Source organism: Xyrauchen texanus, chromosome 30 (assembly GCF_025860055.1).
Source record: "Xyrauchen texanus isolate HMW12.3.18 chromosome 30, RBS_HiC_50CHRs, whole genome shotgun sequence".
NCBI lineage: Eukaryota > Metazoa > Chordata > Actinopteri > Cypriniformes > Catostomidae > Xyrauchen > Xyrauchen texanus.
In genome coordinates this window covers 10,643,051-10,667,205 of record NC_068305.1, presented here as the reverse complement: position 1 = coordinate 10,667,205, position 24,155 = coordinate 10,643,051, and the positions used below count along the sequence as shown (strand labels likewise).

Below are 24,155 nucleotides of genomic sequence, written 5' to 3'. Positions count from 1 at the left end.
TAATTTATGCCATCTAAACTTGTCTGAGTTTCTTTACTCTGTAGAACACAAAGATATTTTTGGTAGAGATATAATGAAATAAATCCACACAATACAAGTCATTGGGGTCATAATATTTGTTTTCCCCAATGCAAGTCAATGGGTGAAAAAGGGGCTATATATTGTCTATTCTCACTCAAAACTGATCATATCAATTCAGAATTGTGGAACTGCTTTTATGTTCTTTTTGGAGCTTAAAAGTTTGGACCTCATTGACTTGAATTGTGTGGAAATATTCCATTAAATCTCCATCAAAATATCTTAAATTTCGTTCTGCAGAGAAAGAAAGTCTGAGAGTTTGAGATGGTGTAAGGGTAAGAGTAAATTAGGAGCTAATTACTATTTTTGGTGAACTTTTTCAGTAAGCACTAACACCTAACCAGTAGCCAAACCAACCAAGTTGCTTAAGCTGGTAGTGTTGTTAAACGGATGGGCACATGAGAGTGAAATGTCCACAGAGTGGCTCCAAATGTGGTATTTTTAGTTGTAAATGATGTAATACATTCAACAAGACTGAATATTTTATTAACTCTACCCCTTAACCCAAACTCCAACCCTAAACCTAACAGTCAGTGGAGTAAAAATGTAATTAAGCAAAATTCAACCTCTGATTTGCTCTGACCTTTGGTTATGTGAACGTACTTCCTGGTTTCCATGGGACCAGAATCCGTGTCTCAGAGATTGCACACACTAGTGGGAAATATGATCATGGTTGAAATTGTGCAAAAATGTCGGATGAGGTATTGCACTTCTTAGTAATGATGCTTAACAGGGTTTATTTCACAGTACAATAAACTTTTGGAAGCAACATGTTGATGTCCCATATGATCATGTTGAGGTTGCGTAGGGTTTCATGCACCAGCTGAGCAACTGCCATTGAGATAAGTGGCAACGCTAATGGAGAGCTCTCTCCTGATATTTTAGACCTCAATGGTTTAAACCTGTTATTGATATGATTCTCAAATCTTTATTTATAACTTAATCACTTGACCAAATTAACACATACTTGCCAAATTTAGTTTGATATGACTAATTTGTAAAATAAATAAATAAAAAGTATGCATTTTGAGTCGCTCCACTATTTTTAATGAGTCTAACTAACTGCTCCCAAGAGACTGCAAGATAAGCTTGTTTGGGACCCATCTTTTCTCATGGGGATCTGTGATCCAAGCTTTTAGAAATCTGACTTCGCTCTCTGTGTCTTCCTACTAATTGGCCTCTGTTGGAGTTACCAATAAGAAAGACATTAGTAAGACAAGCTCCATTCAGGAGTTCATGGAACTCCTCAGTAATTTCTTTTTAAAAGTTAACTGCAGTGCTTGACGTGAGGTCTGATGAAAGGCGCATTTTTTTCCTTTGTTCAGTGTGCGAGATCAGGCTTTGAAAGTGAGTGTTTGTGGATCTGCAGGTGCCTCAGGATGAATGGGGAGGTTATCCAGGGATTGAGAACAAGGAGGAGATTCCATGTCGCCGGATGCGTAGCAGTAGTTACGTCAAGGCCATGGGAGATGATGATAGTGGTGAGTCAGATACCAGCCCAAAGACATCACCTCAGACGGTTGTCCGGTCAGATGCTCTTGTCCTCAAATCAGCCATGCAGAGGCCACATGTAGACACCCAAAGGTAAGTCTGATTTGCTCCTTATTTTTCTCATTTTCAATGCTGAGGTGCCCACAGACTTGTCTGGCTGTTGTTTACCCTCCTGTGTTGTCTATCAAATGTATTTTAGAAGCTTAAACTGTTTCCAATGAGCTAGTTTTCTCCACGTTTTTGGGTTTAGATGCTGTGGTGTTGGAATTAAGTGCTTTAGGTCACATTCACGTCAGTGCTGTCAACAGTTTATGATGTGTGGTAGGAGGCCTGGCCACACAAGAAAAAGAAGTGTTACATTTAAAGAGTGATTTTAATCCATTGAAGAGTGATTCAGCACAAGGTTAGTTCTTCATGTTAGCTGATTGAGTAGTTTGCTAATTTGTGGAGGAGTTTGGGCTCTGGATTCTTTGGAATACTCCTATGGAATGAGCTTTGTTTGGAATAATCCTATGGAATGAGCTTTGTTTTATTAATATGGATATGCTGTTATAAAAGGCTGTTGTGTCAGATCCTTTGCTTTATCGCTTCTCTTGCACATCATACCTGCTTACTTTTCCTAGCTAGAACTACATTCTAAAAACATTTTTTGAAGTTGTGAAAAGGTTGTGAACACGTTTTTATCACATGTATTATGTAATATTTCCTCAACATTGCAGAGATGCATATTTTTATTTTATTTTACTTTTTCTTTTCTTTTCTTTTTTTTTTTTTTACATATAACCTTCCTGATTTTATTTTGGTCGCATGCATTTTATAAACCAAAAGTATTTTTTACCACATTTTTGAAACCTTTAATTTAAGAGATTATGCTATTTTAAAACCTTAGTGTTATGTTACTTTTTTAAAATGTAGGTGCACTTGGTTTCTAGAACTTTTTTTTGGTTTTAGAAAATGTTTGTAACCTAACTGCAACCAAAATGCAACTTTGCAAAATGTTTAAACTTTTTGTGCTTGCTGTGTTGCTTCTTTTTTTCTGATTACATGTAACAGGTAAAGATTTGTATTTGGCTTAATCATATGTCCCAACAAAAAATACTTTTGCAGATAAAAACTGTTTATGATCATTGTTCTTGAGCTCTTGTCTGTCCGTTAGAAAATCTAGTGCTAGTGCTGCAGGGAGAAGTAAAGCAAACCACATCCCGTCCGGGTTTTTTCAGAGAGCTTCATTTTAAAACTAGAAAAGTGACCGTGTATTCTCAGTTGTCATGAACGGCATCTTTAAAGCCATTGCTGCAGCAGTAATGTGCATGCTTGTGTGCTGGGATTTCAGATTCAGTCCCATCAGTCCAATCTAGAAAATAAGTTATTAATAACTAGGAGTTGATAATTTAACACGTTAATATATTGTTAAAAATAACAAGTAATTTTTTTTACACCATTCATCATGCCTTTTTATCCATAAATCAATTCTGTAATACAAGTACTTATTTTCCTAGCATCGGAGCAATTCAAGATTGAACTACATGTAACTTTGTGCTTTTCAAGCCGCATCAGCAGGGGGCAGTCAGCGCCCCTCAACAACCTGACAAGCAGTGCAGCCACAGATTGAGGGCCCATTGGGTGAAGCACAACAGAAAGCAAAGTTATAATTATTTAAATAATTATGTATTATCTATATAAAAAATGTCAGGACCTTTTTCAGCAAATAGTGATATATGCAATAAATTACATTAATTAATCTGCATGTCATGTAATTAATATGATTGCACATTTTAATTGATTGGCAGCCCTATTAATAACTTATTGCTTTTTTCGTGTAACTTTCCCAACACTACATTTCTGTGCAGTGTTTGGGATAATTAGCTATTGTCCAGGAAAGCTTTTTTTATTTGCTGTAACAGTGATGACAAGAAGGGCATCTGTTTCGGTGCCAGGTGACATTGCTGAAAATGGAAAACAACATGAGAGACAAGGTGAGACCTGGCTAGGTACCCGAGAGAAGAAAACAATCACTATTTCCCTAAATAGTTGTTCTGTGTCTCACCTTGGTGGCTGTAAATGTTACACACATTTAGAAACCTGTACTCTGGAATTTATCTGGTTTCCAAGATGCTAATGATAATTTAATCACAGTAAAATACATAATTTACTTTACATTAATGTTCTTAGCAAAAGCATACACAAAAAAATAAGAATTTTATCCTAAAAATTTGCTTAAAATAGTCTTAATTCAAGTCAAAAATATCATTTAGCATCACTGAATCAACCTGAATGCATTGGGTTACACCAACAAAAGATCAGGTAGAAATAGCTCCTTAAAGTAATAATTAATATCTCAGTCCTGAAACAAAAGCAGTTAAGAACTGGTGATTTAGCCAATGCTTTATATCCATATTAATAGTAAAGGTGATAGTAAATAAAGAGCTCACAGCATCATACAGAGACATTATAACAGATTTTTTCACTTACACTAATATTATCAGGTGTGTAATCATCGTCAAATGATGCTTCTCTTTTTAAAGTGACTGTGATAATAATTTGCCTCAATTCTGATCCACAGTCTCTACAGTTTTTAATCAAATTACTGCGTAATAAAAATGTATCATACAAAAAAACATGGTAACACTTTATAATAACAGTACATGAATAATCATGAATTAATACCTGAATTAATAGTTAGTTCTGCACAAATTAATGATGAATAATCAGGAACTAATGAAGAGCTAACATTAACTACAACATGAGTCATATGAATTAATGCATTAATAATGGTCACCTTAATTACATGTTAGTACATTTTTGATAGTTAATGCATTAATTCAAATTAATTAGTCAAAAGGCTTTTATAAAAAATTATGTAAAGTACTTCAACCTTGAAATAAATGTGCATAACTTAATATGGACATAATAAAAAATAAATCTAACTTTTGATGTCTTCTGTATCACCACAAACATCACTGGATGAGGTAGGATTATTTTGCATAATTTACTTGGATCATCCTTATTAAATGTTGAACATAAATATATAGTTTTTCCATCATTAACTCACCCTCATGCCATTCCAGATGTGTATGACTTTGTTTCATCTGCAGAACACAAATGAAGATTTTGCCTTTTGATCATTGACTCCTGGAATGGGGTTTAGTTTAATACATGTCTTCTGAAGTGATGCAATCGGTTTTGGGTGAGAATAGACCAAAATGTAAAAAACAAATTCACTGTACATCTTGCCATTACAGTCTCTAGGCACAATCATTATTTCAAGCTTGGTTACACTTTCTATTGCTTAACACATGCGCTGAGTGCTAGATGGTGTAAGAAAGTGTAAATGAGTTTGAAATCATGATGGCCAAGGAAATGTATTGTGAAAAAGTTATAAGAGTTATATTTTGGTCTGATCTCACCAAAAAGCGATTGGACAACTTCAGAAGACATGGATTAAACCACTGGAGTCATATGGATTAGATTTCTGCTGCATTTATCTGCTTTTTGGAACTTTAAAGTTTTGGTCACTATTCACCATTTAATGGACCTAAAGAGCTGAGATAATCTTCTAAAAATCGTTGTTTGTGTACGGCAGAAGAAAAGAGAGTCATACACATCTGGAATTTCATGAAGGTGAGTAAATGATAAGACAACTTTCAGTTTTGGGTGAAGTTTTCCTTTAATGATTACAACCAATAATTATTCTTATTGATAATAATAATAATTTATCTCAACCCACTCTGTGTGATTCTCCATTCCTTTCCCTTCATACTCACCCTACCACTCAGTTCACTTACCATCCAAATGTAGGCCATGCCCGCATCTTAGCTTTTACATTATGACAAACAAACCAAACGATGCTAGACAATATGTGATTTAGCTGGGATGAATACTAGTGTAGTACATGTGTAGTTGATAGTAAGTTTACAATGATGTGCCCCACCAAGTAAAGTCATGACATGATGCTGCATTAACAAGTCAAACGTTGATGATAGTTCATGAGTAGTTAACAATGAGTTAATAATGATGTGCCCCACCAAGTAAAGTCATGACTTGATGATGCAAGTCATGGGTAGTTAATAATTAGTTAGTAATGATGTGTCCCTCTAAGTAAAGTCAAGACATGATGCTGCTTTAACAAGTCATCTGTTGATTATAGTTCATAGGTAGTTAATAATGAATTAATAATGATGTGCCCCACAAAGTAAAGTCATGACATAATGCTGCATTAACAAATCATTTAATGCACATGCACCAGTGAAATAAAGACCTAGATTTTATTTTTAAGATCTGCTTATTTGAAAATCCAAATCCACCATGACATTAAAAACACCAAATTTTAAGGGAAAACACCTATAATGAGGGAAAAAACAATACTGAAAGGCAAGTGAGATTGACTTCTTCCACCAAGATGCTTTAAATGAACGAAATCTCTTTTAAAACATATGCCAACCCAAAAGAAATCTAAACATACATGTTAACTACCTTTTTATTTTTGCATTGCCATTGATACAATTGTCTACAATTTTTAAAGTAATTATATAAAGGGAAAGTTTGTAATTTCTGTGTTGTCTTCAAATAGTCTTTATAAACACTCCCATCTATAATTCAAACAGATAGTCCCGCCCCAAACTCACGCCATTTGTTGAGACAATTTTGTTGACAGAGCTACATTATATTCACTTTTTCATCAGAAGCAATTTGTTTAATTCCTCTTTGTAATTTTACTTATAGTTTTCTCTGCATGTTAAGATGAGATGGAAGAAAGTATTTTGACATTGACAAAATTACACACATCACCTTTAATTTTATTTTATATTTTCAAAAACCTTGACTTTTTTAAATGTTAACTTAAAAGGAAGGGTGTTCATGTAATGTTCTAGCAGAACTTTTAGTCATGCGCTCTTAGTAATTTTCCAGCTAATATCTCTGAATAGCTCATGTGTGATGAATGGACTGTTTTTTGAATGTTATTCATTTGGATACTTTTGGCTGCATTATGTTGGCTGATGTTAGTTTGCATGATGTGGAAAGCCCTTTGGCCATCTAAAGCAAATGCAAAAAATGTGCTCGTTCTTTCGTTCCTTTATTCATTCATTAATTTAATCATGGAATGGGAGGAGGGCACACAGGTATTCCCAAGCAAGAAGTTTCATGAGACATAAGTGGATAAAGAGAGAGGGATGAAATCTTGGCTGGTGTTTGGTGATCCAGCATGGTGATAGGTGCTAACATGGTGATAATTAGACTGTGTCTGGGTTTTTGAGAAAAGGGAAGTTTAAGTAGAAGACTTTTCATTAGAGGTTGACCGATAATGGATTTTGCCAATCCCGATAACTGAGGTGGTGGAAAATGCTGATAACAGGTTTATCTGCTATTAGTTTTTAAAATTAATTTTCTTTACTATGTAGGCTACAGATTTTGAGGCCAAAATGAATAAAATCTTAAAAACACATTATGGTAAAACCAAAATCCCAATTATAACCAGTAAACTTAAGATGTGGCATACAATGTGGGGCTTTTTAACTATAAAAATGCCCGAAATACAACAAGGACACTCTTATTTTTAAATCACTTGGACTTGGGTCTGTTACAATGCTCTTTATGTAAATATTTTCCAAATTAAGCTTTATATGGTATATATATTTACCAGATTAAGACTGTGTATATATATATATATATATATATATATATATATATATATATATATATATATACTCTGGGGGCCAAAAGTTTGGAATAATGTACAGACATTGCTCTTATGGAAAGAAATTGGTACTTTTATTCACCGAAGTGGCATTCTACTGATCACAATGTATAGTCAGGCCATTATTAACCTGAAAAATTACTATTAGAATTTGAAAATTGACATTAAACTACTTCAAAGTGTTCTCTTCAAAAAATCCTCCATGTGCAGCAATGACAGCTTTGCAGATCCTTGACATTCCAGCTGTCAATTTGTCCAAATACTCGTGTGACATTTCACCCCACACTTCCTGTAGCACTTGCCATAGATGTGGCTGTCTTGTCGGGCACTTCTCACACACCTTACAGTCTAGATGATCCCAAAAAAACTGAGTGGGGTTAAGATCCATAACACTCTTTTCCAATTATCTGTTGTCCAGTGTTTGTGTTCTTCACCCACTCTAACCATTTCTTTTTGTTTTTCTGTTTCAAAAGTGTCTTTTTCTATGCAATTCTTCCCATAAAGCCTGCACCCCGAGTCTTCTCTTTACTGTTGTAATTGAAACTGGTGTTGAGCACGTAGAATTCAATGAAGCTGTCATCTGAGGACATGTGAGGCTTCTATTTCTCAAACTAGAGACTCTGATGTTCTACATTTACATTTATGCGTTTGGCAGTCGCTTTTATTCAAAGCGACTTACAGAGCCCTTATTACAGGGACAATCCCCCTGGAGCAACCTGGAGATAAGTGCCTTGCTCAAGGACACAATGGTGGTGGCTGTGGGGCTCGAACCAGCGTCCTTCTGATTACCAGATTACCTGTTATGTGCTTAGACCACTACACCACCACTCCTGATGTACTTAGTTGTATCTGAGCCTTCCACATCTCTTTCTGTCCTTGTTAGAGCCAGTTGTCCTTTTGTCTTTGAAGACTGTAGTGTACACTGTTGTCTGAAATCTACCATTTTTGGGTTTTTTTTGCAATTTCAAGCATTGTACAGCCTGCATTCCTCAAAACAATGATTGACTGATGAGTTTCCAGAGAAAGCTGTTTCTTTTTTGCCATTTTTGAGCTAATATTGACCTTAAGACATGCCAGTCTATTTCATACTGTGGCAACTCAAAAACAAACACAAAGACAATGTTAAGCTTCATTTAATTAACCAAATAGTTTTGTCCAAGTGATTTTCTAGTACCAAATTTGCTATTTAGCATGATTCCTCAAGGATAAGGTGTTGGAGTGATGGCTGCTGGAAATGAGGTCTGTATAGATTTGATCAAAATGACATTTTTCAAATAGTTATGGTGACAAAAATGGTCCTGACTATATTTGTGATGAGTTGAATTCCACGATGGTGAATTAAAGTACCAATTTCCATCCGGAACAGCAAAATCTGTACGCTATTGTAATCTTTTGGCTGCCATTGTATGGTTTAAACTTAAGACAAAGAATTATTTGGACACTTGATAATGGCATCATTAAAGATAACAAGTTCAAGTGTTTTAGTTTTTACTTTGCAGTTCTTTCATTTGCAGAACTTCTTGACAATGTTTGGGCATAGAGTTTCTGTAAAAGTTGTGGTGAAAATTTCCTCCAGGTTTCAGCCACCAAAGCTTTCAGTTCATCCACACTAGAACATCCATGTATCGGTCTACCTCTACTTTGCATCATCACTGTTTTCAGACCTATTTTCATTTTCTGTTCATGTGTGAATGTGTTTGAGAATTGACACTATTTACATTAGCTGTTGGTGAGAGAATCGCGGATGAAGGGAACACTGTCAATCTTTAAGATGTCTTGGCAGTGAGGAGGCTTTAGACTTCAAAAGTGCAATCCGATTTGTCTTGTTCGCTTTCAACACTCTCTTTCCTCTCCATGGGCTTGCCTAGTGTTTAATGCTGACAGGCACAGTTGCTGTCCATGGTGCTGAACTGTGTGAGACTAGGACAAGTGTTGATTGAATGTGTGTTCCAAGGTCTCACTGTGATTCATTTCTGATACAAATATGATTCGTAGATGACATGATTTGCTTAATTGCTATGGTTCAAAAGTTAAAAGTTGCACTGTGTTAGGCCACCACACCATATAAACATCATATACTGTATGAATCAGTGGTTCTCAACTTGTGAGATGCAGATTTAGCAAATGTGCAAAGAATAGAACAAATTAATTGGCTTGTTTACTTATAAATGGGAGGAGAAAATACTTCCCATATCTTTTGTTGTTTCACTTTTTCGTCCAGCCAAACATTACAGTATTTTGATGCATTCATCTGTTAATTGTAAAAGCTATCCAAATTTGTCAATGCCAACATGGACAGGCTGCTTGAAATTCGCTGAATCCCTGAAAGACCTACCAAGGGCTCTATTTTCGTCACTAAGACGTTTCAGAATCTGAAAGGCCGATACATTCACTGTTAATACTAGCCATGATTTGTGTCACTTAATATGATTAATAATATTTTCATATTCTTTCATTTAACAAAGCCTACATCCAAATCCTGACAAAAACCACAGTTCCCCTTCTGTCGCTCTCTCCACGTTGTGTCAGAGAAGCGACACTAGGGGTCTCTCTTGAGCGCCGATATTCACCTCTGAACTATGAAAAAAGGCCAATGAGAGTTAGCAACCAGTATTTGCATGTCCCGCCCCCGGACATACGGGTATTTAAGCGGCGCAAATACGGGAGTTCATTCAGAAAATTTCTTCGGAGCCGATGGTCGTGTTTGCAGACTGCTGCGTTTTACACACCGAGTTCCTGCTATCCTCTGCTGCATGCTGTTGGATTCTATGGCGCACAACAGCGGCTTTCTCCTGTTTGCACTGCTGTGCACTTCCTGCCCCTGAGCGCATCGACAGTTGCAGATAAGAAAGATCTCTCACGAGTTCTTTCATTCATAAAAGAGTAATTTTATTTAAAAGAGTAATTTCCTCTAAAAGAGCAAAAAACACAGCGGCGTTGAACGTCCTTTTAAGGACGCGTCTTTATAAAGATGCCTTTCCGCCCCTGTGTTGTTCCTGGATGCGGTAGAGTACTCTCCGCTTCCGACGGCCACAGGCGTTGTCTCGTGTGTCTGGGCAGTGATCACACTGAGGCTGCGTTTGTGGATGGTTCATGTTCTCATTGCGAGAACATGACCATGACAACGTTGCGGTCGCGGCTTGCTTACAACCACCCCCCGCGTCGCGGCTTGCTTACAACCGCCCCCCGCGTCATCAGGTGGTGAACCTGCAAGCGCTGCCCCGGGAGGAGGCAGACTCAGCCCTTTCACTGCTGTGTCCAGTACGCGCCTTACGTATTTACCTGGACCGCACACAGAGCACCAGATGCTCTGAGCAGCTCTTCGTCTGCTTTGGGGGACAGCAGAAAGGGAATGCTGTCTCCAAGCAGAGACTCGCCCACTGGGTTGTCGACGCCATTTCCCTGGCTTATCACACCCAGGCCATGCCCCCCCCTTTGCGGGTCCGAGCCCACTCCACCAGGAGTGTTGTGTCCTCGTGGGCACTGGCTAGGGGCACTGCCCTAGCAGACATTTGTAGAGCAGCGGGCTGGGCAACACCTAACACTTTTGCGAGATTCTACAATCTCCGAGTTGAGTCAGTATCGTCCCGTGTTCTCTCAGGTACCGAGCCCGTAGAACTCTGTGGCACGTCCACGATCTGACCGGGTGAATCGCTTGCACCCAGCGCCCTTCCCCCTAACCAGGGGAAACAGTGCGCCTTCTTTCCCAGGAGATCCCAGGTTTGGGACACTGGTTGACTCCTCCCTAGCCCTCGTGGGTCGCAGTTCCGCGGAGGAACTCGCCGACCCAAACCACTGCGGGTACCACTAGCTACCCTGTACTGGTATAGGTGCCCCACAGGTAAGCCCTCCTGTTCGGACTCCCCCTGTGTGTAAAACCACAGTTCTGTCCCCTCTAGAGTTGACTCCGTGTTTCCCTTAGGCAGTTACAGCTGCCTCGGGTGCCGTGCTGTATGCTTCCCCCCTCTGCGAGGCTGGATCTACCACTGCACTACTGTTCCGCATAAGACCTAAGTGTAGGCCATGCGATGTATTTGCCACTCAAAATTTGCCTCCCCTCCCGGGTAGGTGTGGCCTCCGCAGGGTCTTCTCCGCCCTAATAAGGGCTAAGACCCCTTCCCTCAATGCGTGTAAGGGCCCCGGCCGTAGTTGCTCTATGCGAGAAACATAGAGAGAAAAGAGGCCCAGCCAGGCTGGCCCGCTCCCATGTTGGCGGCCGTCACCTTGTTCCCCCTCCAGGGTAACGATAAGGAATCCTGATGGCTTAAATGGGGCATTGGGGAAGGGTACGTGCAGCCTGATACAGTTGGTCGTTCTGCACGTAGGAATACCTGCTCGCTCCTGTATCAGCGGATCACGTACACGCGCTCAGCGCATGGCTCTTTTAAGTGGACCCCTAGTGTCGCTTCTCTGACACAACGTGGAGAGAGTGACAGAAGGGGAACGTCTAGGTTACGTATGTAACCTCCGTTCCCCGATGGAGGGAACGAGACGTTGTGTCTCCCCTGCCACGTCGCTGAGCCGAGCCCCTGTTGTGGCCGGACCATTTCCGGCTCCTCAGAAAAATCCTGAATGAACTCCCGTATTTGCGCTGCTTAAATACCCGTATGTCCGGGGGCGGGACATGCAAATACTGGTTGCCAACTCTCATTGGCCTTTTTTCATAATTCAGAGGTGAATATCGGTGCTCAAGAGAGACCCCTAGTGTCGCTTCTCTGACACAACGTCTCGTTCCCTCCATCGGGGAACGGAGGTTACATACGTAACCTAGACGTTTCCATGTGTATAAAAAGAGAGTGTCACTGTCATATAATAATGCCAGACATTCAACAAGGACACAGTTAATGCACAAAAGAACACAAGTTCATAATTCTATTCTTCTATTTCATTGCATACGCCCCATTAATGCTAAAAACTTCTGAGGAATATGCTGTCTTTGTTTATATTGCTGGTGCTTGGCAGGGAATTGACTATAATATAATATCATAATATTTAATATTACATGGACAGTGCAATAACCAGAGAAGAACAATAAATTAAATTGCACTTGACCCAGCCCATTAGCGTTTTGCTTGGGCAATTTCGCCAAATCCATTTGCATCAAAACATTAGCGCATGCTTGTACAAAAATACCAAAACTTCATGGCCATGCCCCAATCCCAATGTCTTTGTGCATATGACTTATTGCATAGTGCTGCACTTAGAGCTATTGCTCTTAAAAAAGGGCCCTTAGTCTCATTACAAAAAGTTGACTATGGGTAAATGTTTGCAAAATGGATACATTTTTTGAATGTATTGCTGCAGTTTCCAGGTGATTGAGTTGCACTGAGTACTCCCATTAAACTTTACTCCCATTAAATAAATGCAGATTATTAGTTAATTAGTTAATTATCACTTTCATTTCGGTCTGTTCCTCACACAGTCGCTTCAGAAAACTTGAAGCATGTAGAATTTATGTGGAAAAGTGCAGTTTGAGGGAGAGTACATAATAAGACATTTTCATTTTGCATTAACTATTCCAGTACAAATATTCTGATGTAGGTATTTTCCTTGCTGTGGTGGTAGAGCACGGCACTCACAATGCCAAAGCCATGAGTTCAAGTCCAAGGGAGCACACAAACTGATAGAATATACCTCCAATGCACTGCACAAGAGCTGTAAATGCTTCAGAAAATATCATGCTCTACTAAGGTTTAATTTTGGATATCAATTCAATTTTTAAATACAATACAATAATACATTGTAGGTTTAAGAGTTAAGTTTAGGTAGGGGCAGGATTATCAAAATATGCATCAATTATTTAAAATTCACTAGAATTATTTATTTGGCTATATATTATGCCTTTAACGTTATAAGTGTAAAGCCTAGTCTCTTTTGGAGAAAATAAAAATAGCTTTTGGTGCCATTCAGTGGACATTTCACCTGGAAGGTCTATCGATACATTCTCTACATCACTGAACATTTAACTCTTTGTAACAAGACTAGGTTGCGAAAGCCACAGATACAAGACAACATAACCCAAACAGTTAAATGTTAAAGACAGGTTCTCTCAAAATGTGGATGAGTTTATAACAATTTGTTTTTTGCAGTGAATAATTTGTTTGCCAAGATCATGAAACCATACAAATTCAAGAGACACTGACTATGTCTTAAATGCAGTGCTATGCGATACATTACTATGGTTTAACACTAAGGTTCTTCTCCAGTTATTGTGCCATCTTCATCCTATTACATACTTATTTCTCTGTCAAGCAATGTCAATAAAAATAAAGACACCCCATTTATAAGAATTTGGTAGTTTAAATGGGCAGTATGCAATGCATTAGAAGAATAGAAATATGGATAATTTGTGTTATTATGCATGTGGTGCTCATCAGGACTAATTGGATGGTGGCTGCGTTAAATTATAAAGAACTTAAGTACAATAAATCATATTGATCTTCTGACACACAAAGTAACTGAGTTTAGACTTTGCACAGAGAATAGATGTGGTGCTGAGACGTCTTAGCGCAATTACCTATTTTTCAGGAAAATAGCTAATTGTGATTTGCAGCACTTTATTATTATAGAATACACAGAGAGTTTGCTTGCATACACCCACAGATTCCCATCCAAGCCCACTTGCAACGTTGCCCAGGCACAAAAATGTTGCAAAGAATTAGTGTTCCCACCAAAAATGGCCCGGACAAGCAATAAGAGGCCTAGGAACCAAAATTGTACATTTTCCTATTACATTTTTGGGCATATGCAGTTCAAGGCAATATTAATATATTTAGATATTTAAATTTATTTGTTTATTCTTGTATGATGAACAGTTTTGGATGTGTGTTGGTCGCCTCTAGTAAAATTTGAATCCTGTAACAAAACCAGTTGAGAATCACTGTAATAAACCATTTTATTGTTGCAAATCCAGGAAACAAGGTGGCTGATAATGTTTGTGAGGTGTTCTCCCTATTATTCTTGATGTATCAAGACTAAAGGCGGTCGCACACCAGACAAGAAGTGCCACAGCACTTCGCTGCTAGGACACGGCACAGGTATCAAACACCGGGCACGTCAATACAGTTTTGGCAGACAGTAAACACAAAAGTTTTTCCCTTCTTCAAGATTGAACAACACGAGAGGAAATAATCAATGTCCTTTGATATTAATTTGGGTCGAATTTAATGGAAAATATACATGTTACTCTCCCTTGCTTGGCAGAAATTGGATCAGCATCTGGAGTCATAGCTGGGCACAGCTGAAAGAGTGGCAAGCGGCAGCAGTGGTGTGCATACTTTCATTGAAAACAGGTATTTCGAATTTTAGAATGCGCCATGTTGTCCACCAGACGCGTCCGGTGTGCGACCCCCTTAAGTCATATGTAAACTGAACAAACAACCCTACTGTATGATGTTTTGTATGTATGACTTCTGGGAAAATAGAGTTTGTTTTCAGCGCCTAAAATTTGGCATGGATCTGCATGCATGTGGCATTTAATAATTTTGAGTACCACATTTGGGCTCACAACAGTAAAGCTGTTAATTGAGTCACTTTCTCTCAAATCGTTCGTTCAGCCTTTGCAGAAAAACAAAAGTTCAATAATCCATTGATGGTTTTGCCAGAGTGACTCTTCAATCTAATTTTGAGTAGGTTTCTCTATGGCTACATTAGTCTTTGGTTGTTCCTCCATTTAGCTCGGGCTACCACTTGCAAACAACAAGAGATATGCACCCTCACCCCAGCGTGTCTTTGGATCCAGCAACCAACTTCAACCCTCTACAGTTTCGCTCCAGAAACCAGAGCTACATGCGTGCAGTCAGTACCTTCAGTCAGGCAAGCTGTGTCAGCCAGGTGAGTCTAACCATTGCAGCACAACACTGACACACTGGTACAAACAGATAGAACCCACCTTCAGTAAGCTGTCTGAGATAGCCTGCTCATTTCTCAGATCATAAATTGGCTTTGTGAGATGCTGTGTCTTGAGCTTATGTGAAGAGCAGTCTTCTTTTAGACTTTATGCTAGCAGATTAGGCTTTGACATATGCTTTGTAATTGATTTAAGGGTTTCCCTGCTGGAAAATACAGCCATCTTAAAATAGTTGCTGGTTTTACATGGTTTCAAAGCTGCTCATTACCTGGTTTAGATGGTTGATCAACTGGTCCACCAGCAGGTTGGTCCAAGTTTGACCTTGTAGACTATTTTGGTCAACCTGGTTAGAGATGTTAGACCAACATTCCGAACCCTGTTTCTTACCCTAACTATGAACTTTTCCTAAAACCAGCAGGAAATTATTGGTTAAAGTAATAGATCAGCACAAAAAATTCTCTCATAATTTACTCACCCTCATGCCATCCCAGATGTGCAGTAAAAAAGGACTTAAATAGTGATCTGTTTCTCACCCACACTTATCATATCACTTCAGAAGATTCTAACCACCGAAGTCATATGGATTCATTTTATGCTGCCTTTATGTCCTTTTTGGACCTTCTGAGTTCTGGTCACCAATCACTTGCATTGCCAGGACAAATAGAGATGAAATATTCTTCTAAAAATCTTTGTTTATGTTCTGCAGAAGAAAGCAAGTCACTGGATTATCTGGGATGGCAAGAGGATGAGTAAATTATTTTTGGAAGGAATATCCCTTTAATAAGAAAGTTGTTCAAGCCTCAACCCTAGACCGAAGCCGAACCAAACTATCCCTTCTTTGTCTCCTGTCCCTAAAATCGAACTGGTTTATAGTAGTGTTTATCCAGGGCCAATATTGTTGTAGATCCAAGGACATGGCTAAATTCAACATTTACATATCCTACAACATTTCAAGCTTTGGCTAAATTGGTTTGAATTTCAGTGAGCACAGACCAATTTCGGTATCAAAACATTCGACCTACTGTCACTGAATTCACAGTGTGATCAGTCTGGCTAAATCACCGTCACTTACCTCTTAGAATGGGTTTTCCAGCAGGGTTATGGAGATATTTTCAATTACTTTTGAAAAAAAAAATGATTTAGCTTTTCTGATGTTTGGAAAGAGACTAAAAAATTAAGCTTGTTTGATTTGCTAAATTTCGTTCTCATGAGCAACTTTTAAGACTTTCGAATGTCAGAGAGATGAATTCAAAGATTGCTACTGTTGAGCTGTGGTGATGTGTTCATGCAAGGTGGTTTAAGGGGGTATTGATGGACTGATGATGTTAATTGAGATGTTTGATAAAAGTTTTAGAACATGCTAACATGCTAACTTTCAAATGTTTTTATGTAGCTTATCCCAGGTGCTAGGCCACAGTGCTAGGGTGGCAACAGCATTTCAGTTTATCGGGATAAGAGCAGTAAATTGACGGTCACACAGTAGTTTAAACTCTTGATAACTTTTAGCTTAATATTTATCTTAGTCAATCTTCTGCAAATTCAAGCTTTCCTGCTATCTGCTGCTGTTGACTCTTTGTGTCGTTTTTCCCTCAGAAAAGTTCTTCAAACAATCTGCTTTTCTTCTTGAAATTTCATTTTAAAATGAGATGGTTTTTCAACCTGCAATGTTTTCTCGGTCAAGGTCAGAAATTGCCAGTGGTATTTTCCTCCTGCTAACACGTCCTTCATATTCACTGTGCAAAGGGGAAGAATCAAAGTGAGAAAGAGAAAGGAAGAGGAAAAATTAAGGACTGCTATTCCTGTTTTTGTCTCTCAGGTGAGTGAGACTGAGGTCAATGGACAGTTTGAGTCAGTTTACGAGTCCGTTTTTAGCGAAGTAGAATCCCAGGCCGTGGAGGCCTTGGACCTGCCCGGCTCTTTCCGCACTCGAAGCCACAGTTACCTGCGTGCTATTCAGGCGGGGTATTCCCAAGATGATGACTGCTTGCCTTCAATGACATCTTCTACTGTCACTTCAACTATTAGATCCACAACAGGTAACCGTATGCCTCAAAAATCCCACCTGAGAGAGAGAGAGAGAGAGAGAGAGAAAGGCTTAGAGCACATACCTGTCATACATTCAGCTCATGCTGAATTACATACTCTGGCATACCTACATATGTACAGTGGGATTTCCTTGTGCTTGAGAGATGATTGATTTGAATGTTGTTTCCGTCCGTTCCTGTCTGTTTTGTGTTTTTGCTTTCTTGCGTCCTTGCTCCCTGAGTGTTGAAAGATGGTTGCCTGCTATTCCCTTTGCACGAGTCATGTGTCATTTTCTGGCCTTCTGATTGGTTGGGTTCGGTGGGAGAGGGGAACATAGGCTGCGGATTATGTGACATCACACACCTAAAATCATGATTCAGCATGCTTTAACTAGCAGAGCTAGTATGTGATGCACCGCGGGGAAGTGTTTTCACACAGCACAGGAAGTTCAGTTTGGCTCTACATCTAATCATAGTCCTTAAATTTTAAATAGCCCTACATTTAAAAATGTGTTAATGCAACAAAAAAAAGTATTATAATAAATATATATATATATATATATATATATATATATATATATATATATATATATATATTATTTTGGTTCAGCTTGTCATACTCTAAATGCTGTTTCTGGTCCTGATTGCAAAAAGCAATGATTGTGAACTATACAAACAAATGTACTGATGTGATATGTGTTACATAAAAACATCTTATATAACTGAGTAGAATGAAATTCAGATTCAAGCAGTGCTTTATAAGTGGGAGTCATGATGCACAAAACACAAATAGAAACCATATGTAGTGCTTAAATGTGCTGTAAGCAATTTCAGCCATTTTGCTAACTTAAACGATATGTCCTCTCTACAAACCCCTGGCCTCCAAAGACATGTCAGACAACCCGATGTCTGCAATCCCGAACTCTTAAAATGATTGACATTTCAGTGAAATCTCTCAGGTAGAAGGAACATTTTATTTTTGGTATTTAAAAAAAAATAAAAAATCTTACAACACCTTAAATATCTAAATAACTAAAATCAAAGTCTTTCAACAAATTGAATTAGGGAAAAATGTACTTGATTTGTTGAGTGTCCCCAGCATGCAATAATGTATAAATCTTAAGTAAACTAAATGCTGATTACTGTTTAAGTCATGATATTTAGTAAATGTTAGATGAAACTGAAGCAGATTGATTATTTCTAACTGTCTTAATATAATTAAAGGTTCATCTACATTCTAGTGGCGAGTAGGAGTGTATCGGTAGCCAGCTGGTCGGTAGCTGTCCAGTGTATAAACCTCACTACCCTGGCCTCAAGAGGTGTACTAGCGACTGATGAGGCTGTAGCATTTGGCCTCCTCGAGTTCGAGTCCCGTTTGAAGCGGGTTGTGTAGGACCGATTACATTGGTGCCGTGACCCGGATGTGAGGTTTAGGGGGTTGAGTGTAATGGTAGCCAGCTGGTACATGCTGCACAGTGTGTGTAAACCTCACTCCAATAGTCTCAAGAGGCGCACTAGCGACTGACGCTAGAGGCAGTAGCCTTTAGCCTCCTCGTTAGCGTGCCTGCCTCCCATGCCGGAGATGCCGTTTCGAGTCCTGTTCGGAGCGGGTTGAGTAGGACCAATTACAAAGGTGTAAAATTGAGTTTGTTGTGTTTATGTTTAATCCGTTATTATGATTTACTTATCTCTCAGTGCATTCAAAAGCTGATGGAGAAATCCCATTATCCTAATCCAGTTTTAACATTCATCATTAATATAAAGCATGATATTTTCAGATGCATTTACACCTCTCGTGCAGTGCATTTGTGTGCTCCTTGGGACTTGAGTCTTTAAATGAGTTTTCGAAGACCTGACAGAGCAGGTTTGGAGGTTTTGTGCAACACATACACATCGGACATCTGAAAGTGTGTATCGCTTCTTATAATGTGTCTCTGCTTCTTTGTGCAAGCAGAGTGCCCACCTTAACACCCTGCCCTCCAACACGCCTGCTGTATTTCATGTACACATGGAGTAAAGCTATGAACCCTATTGAAATACTACAATTTGATGTCAAATATTGCATTACTACAGGAACCTATTTATTCATTGTTTCAATAATTTCAACAAAAATGCCAATTATTTTGTATGATTTGTTTGATGAGTCAAACATTGTTTATTTAATTTGATGTGGGGTTTCTTTATGTTTGTTATTCAAACTGGAGTTTGATTTGATTGGACCTTCATAATTGGTCAGAAACCCAAACTGGCCCCACCCCCTGAAGACTATAAGGAGAAAGGAGAGCCCTCCAATCCCACCGTCTCACTCTGCTGAAGTGATTTCATCCCATATGGCTCTAAATGCAATCCCTGTCAGCTCAAGTCAACTGGCTGTAAGACAAAACCATTGTTCTCAAAAGGATTTCATCCACTTTGTTTCACTTTGGAGGACATCCTGTGTCAGCAGTCCTGTACTCCTTGGGTTTTACAAAAAGAAGCACAGTTTGTGGATGTGTTAGAAGCTATATTAGATCACTTTCTTCACATTTAGAAAGTTCAAATAATTGGGTAAGCTCTGGTCTCTATGTTCCCTTTGCTCTTTGGTTCTGGTTAACTTTAATCACATAATGATCCAAAAGCATTAACATATCAGAGTAATGTTATCAAGAATTCAAAATCCCATAGATTCACTATGTGCATTACAAGGATAGTTTACCCAACAATGATAATTCTGTCATCATTTACTCCCCTTTATGGTGTTCTAAACCTGTATGACTTTCTTTCATCTGTGGAACACAACATTTCCCCCCATGAAATTACAAAGAATGGGGACTGAAGCTTTCAACCTTTAAAAAGGACACAAAAGCACCATGAAATTATTCATTAAATTAGTCCACACAATGTAATTAAGTCTTTTGAGGCCAATAGATTTGTGTGAGGAACAGATTTAAATTTAATCTGTAATTCACTGATCATTACTTCCCTGGTGAACTAATTACGCTAAGGAGTTTGGGCGGATGTCCAGATTTTCTGAATTTCATTCTTTTCCTCCAGTAGATACATTCTTCAACATTTCTCCTTTTGTATTCCACGGACAGAAGAAAACCATACAGGTTGGGATCAACATGAGGGTTTGCAAATGATAACAGAGAGGTTTTCAGTGAACTATTCCTTTATGCTAAGTGTAGCTGCGTCTTAAATCATTCAGCATCGTTAAGCAAGGTGTTGGGTGTTCTGTGACGGTGGAGAGGTAGGGTTGGTGGCAAGGCCTTCACAGGAAGGAGATCCAGGGGAAAAGAGCAGCTGGAGGCATATCAGGGATGCCTGTCACAGGTATTATAATGTCAACACGCATACATCTATCTATGGATATGTGTGTTTTTACACTGCCTTCTCAACTGAATCAGGACTGGTCCACAACAATAAAAGGTCAGATAAGGGAAAACCATGATTGTCCATTGGCCAAAGTGGCAATGCCTGTCTATGTAAGGCACTGTATAACAAAAGAAATAAGCCAAAAAGTCCCAGCTATATTTTTACAACCACTCAACCTCAGTGCTGATTATTTTATTTTGTTTATATTTGTGTTTGCGTTCCCTTAAAGTAATATTCCGGGTTCAATACAAATTAAGCTCAGCCGAGAGCATTTGTGGCATAATGTTGATTACCACAATGAATTTCGACTCGTCCCACCTTTTCTTTAAACAAAAGCAAAAATTGAGGTTACAGTGAGGCACTTTCAGTGGAAATTAATGTAGCTAATTTTTGGAGGGTTTAAAAGGCAGAAATGTGAAGCTTATACTTTTATAAAAGTACTAACATTAATTCCTCTGTTAAAACTCGTGTATGATTTGAGCTGTAAAGTTGTTGAAATTGTCAGTTTTACAGTCATCTCAGGGTTTATTGACATTACATCATCATGGCAACAAAATTGGAAAATTGGCCATAACATTACACAGAAAAGGTTAGCAAGTGATTGTATCACATTAAAATAATGTTTACACGCATATTGTTCATGTCTTGTGGTTATATTGTTGAAAAAGTGATATTAAAATATTGGCACCCATTTACTTCCATTGTAAGTGTCTCACTGTTACCTCCATTTTTGCCTTTTTAAAAGAAAAGGAGGGGCAAGTCAAAATTAAGTTTTCAATTGAACTTAACTTGTATTAAACCTGGAATATTCCTTTAAAGAAAGGTTCCAGATTCAATACAAATTAATGATTTTGTTTTCCACAGAACTCGTCCCTCAGTTTTCATGTTTACAGTAATGCATTTGCAATGGAAGTCTATGGGGCAAGGCATTCCAGGTGTTTTAAATCAGGAATATGCTGTTGGTATTATTGTAAAATCCCCATTTATATTTATTCTTACATACAAAAATATTATTTGTAAAAAAAGATTTCAAAATTCTCTTTATATTGGTGGAAAGAGCGTTGTCGAATCGTGAGCCAATCACATTAATCTCATGTTATTAACGTTTTTTTTTTAAAGTTTTTAACGTTTATACCGATGCAATGCCTTTCCGCATTAGCTTCCATTGTAAGCTATTTTTGTTGTCAAAATTTTAAATCTGAGGTAGCTTGTCACAGATGCTCTCAATACAGCCACAATCAAACCTGGAACATTTTATACACTTCTGAATTGTAGCCATTATTATTAATTTTACATTTCAGATGTATTTATCATGACAATGTATTGTAGGGTTTCTTAGACTATTGCTCTAGGTTCAGAAATGCTTGGGTCACTTTTAACATTTCACTTATTTTTTACAACATCCTTGAGGCATCCTTGAAGGACAGTTGTGTCTGCGGTTAGAAGTAAGAGCTGGTGTGGAAGATTTCAGCTGTGATGGACAGTGGGATTGCAGCCTCTGCCTGGTGCAGCACTCACAACAACATAAAAACTCAATTGGATAGGATCTCTTCTTAATCCTGCCCCTAAAATCTCCACTTGGTCAAATCAGCTCTATAGATGGGCTCTTAACATATTCAATAGGGTTCATATCTACTTGCCTGAATGACTGCATGACATTTTTTTATTGCCTTTTCATCTTTTCTTTTGCACAATAAAAAGAATGCACTAAAATCCGATCTCCTTATATGTAGCCTCCATGGAAATACCATATTTGCTATGATGCTTGGTGATTTGATATGAATCAATGGATTATAGATGTTTAAAAGCACTGAGATATTGCTATTTCATTGGTTTCACTGTGAAGAGATGGAAAGACGTGATGTTCTTTGACACGAGTGAGAAGGCAGTGTAACTCACACATTTCAAAGATAAATGTATGTGAGTAGAACAAAGTGAAAGACCCTGACAACTGGAACACAATATGGTCGCTTGAAATAAATTGTTAAAGTAAGGCACAAGCTTAAAACTAGAAATATATATTTTCTCTGTTGCTTTTCCTTAGCTGATTTGCTGGTTTAAATGAAGAGTTCACCCAAAAATGGTAAGTCTTGCATCAGTTACTCACTCTCATGCTGTCTCAAATTCGAATGACTGACTTTCTTCTGCAGAACACAAACAAATGTATTTTGAAATACAACTGAGGTGTTTTTGTCCATACACAAAGTTAATGAGGCACAAAAGATTCAAGCTACATAAAGGCAGTATAAAGTAATCCAAAAGACTTGAGTTGTATAATCATGTCCTCCTAAAGCAATATGATTGCTTTGGGTGAGAAACAGACCAAAATGTAAGTCCTTACTCATCCTAAATCTTGACATTCGGCCCGGTTGGAACACAGTGTAGGCTTCAAGACACATGGTAGCCAGGGACTCAATCCAGGTATCATTATACATCCATGAGACATAATTTTAATTTTCTAGTATTTACCAGAAACCTTTTGGCAACCATGGTACATTTGAAAAGTATTCAAAAAAATCTCTATCATTCTATCTTGCATCTTCATTTTTAAAATAACCCAACTAGGCATGAAAACCCCAAATCTGGCAACACTGTGTCTGGTTTGTATACAGTGCTCTGAGTATGTGTCAAGGTCAAGGAAGAGTGTGAACAAGCTTCTCTCATTTAGTGCCAATGAGACTGCGGATGTAAAGGTTTATAGTGAATAAGGACTTACATTTTGGTCTGCTTCTCATTCAAAGCGATTGTATCGCTTTAGAAGACATAGATTACACCACTCAGTCATTCGATTAATTTTATGCTCCCTTTATGTCCTCTTTAGAGCTTGAATGTTTTGGACCACATTGACTTATATTGTATGAACAAAAACACCTCATACATCCTTCAAAATATATTTGTTTGTGTCCTGCAGATAAAAGGAAAGTCATACAAGTTTGAAATGGCATGAGGGTGAATAAATGTTGAGAGAATTTTTGGGTGAACTATCCCTTTAAGATGATCTAGGTGGTCTCCCAGCCTGTCAAGCACCTTCCTCTCTAAAACCAGAAAACAAACCAGCCTGACCAGACTAGAAGGCCATCTAAGTCTGGCAAACCAGCTAGTTTAAGTTTGAAGCAGGGCAGGGCCACTTACATTTTAGCAGTAGAATGATATATTTCTTTAAAAGTTCCAGAATTCTCTAGTGACTGTTGTTGAAATTACACTCAGAAACCAATGGAGTAATCAACTGAAAACTGTGTATACAGGGCCTTCACATACTACTGATCAATACTGTAGATACACTTTATGAGACATATAGCATAACCAAGTGTTGACATTAAGATATTAAGTGAGAGGCTTTTACCGAATTCCACAGCTGTTCATCCCTTTGAATTTCCCTATTTGCATATTCAAATTTGTCTTCCAGAGGGGTATGATGCCATGGAGTACAATTCATTGCTAAATGAAGAAATGATAGAGGATGACGATGGCGCCAGCTCTTCGGCTTATCAAGAAATCGAGCGGTTCGAAAAAGAAAACGCTGCACGTAGTCAACACAGCACTAGTTCCACAGTCACAGCCATCTCCGTTCCACCCAGCTCCATGCATGCCTACCGAGTCCCCTGTCCGCCCCCTTCCCAGCCCCCTCCAGATCCTCCTGTCCCTCAAGCTATTCAGGCTTTCA

At 38.4% G+C, this 24,155-nt stretch overlaps 1 protein-coding gene across 1 annotated transcript in view; it reads left to right on the top strand.

Moving 5' to 3' along the window:
- LOC127624121 (disks large-associated protein 2-like) overlaps nucleotides 1-24,155 on the top strand; it is a 115,984-nt gene that overhangs the window by 13,606 nt on the left and 78,223 nt on the right. Inside the window, exons 2-4 of the mRNA XM_052098790.1 lie at nucleotides 1,448-1,662; nucleotides 14,941-15,097; nucleotides 16,930-17,149. Coding sequence (XP_051954750.1) covers nucleotides 1,448-1,662; nucleotides 14,941-15,097; nucleotides 16,930-17,149 — 592 coding nt within the window. The remainder of the gene's footprint in view (nucleotides 1-1,447; nucleotides 1,663-14,940; nucleotides 15,098-16,929; nucleotides 17,150-24,155) is intronic.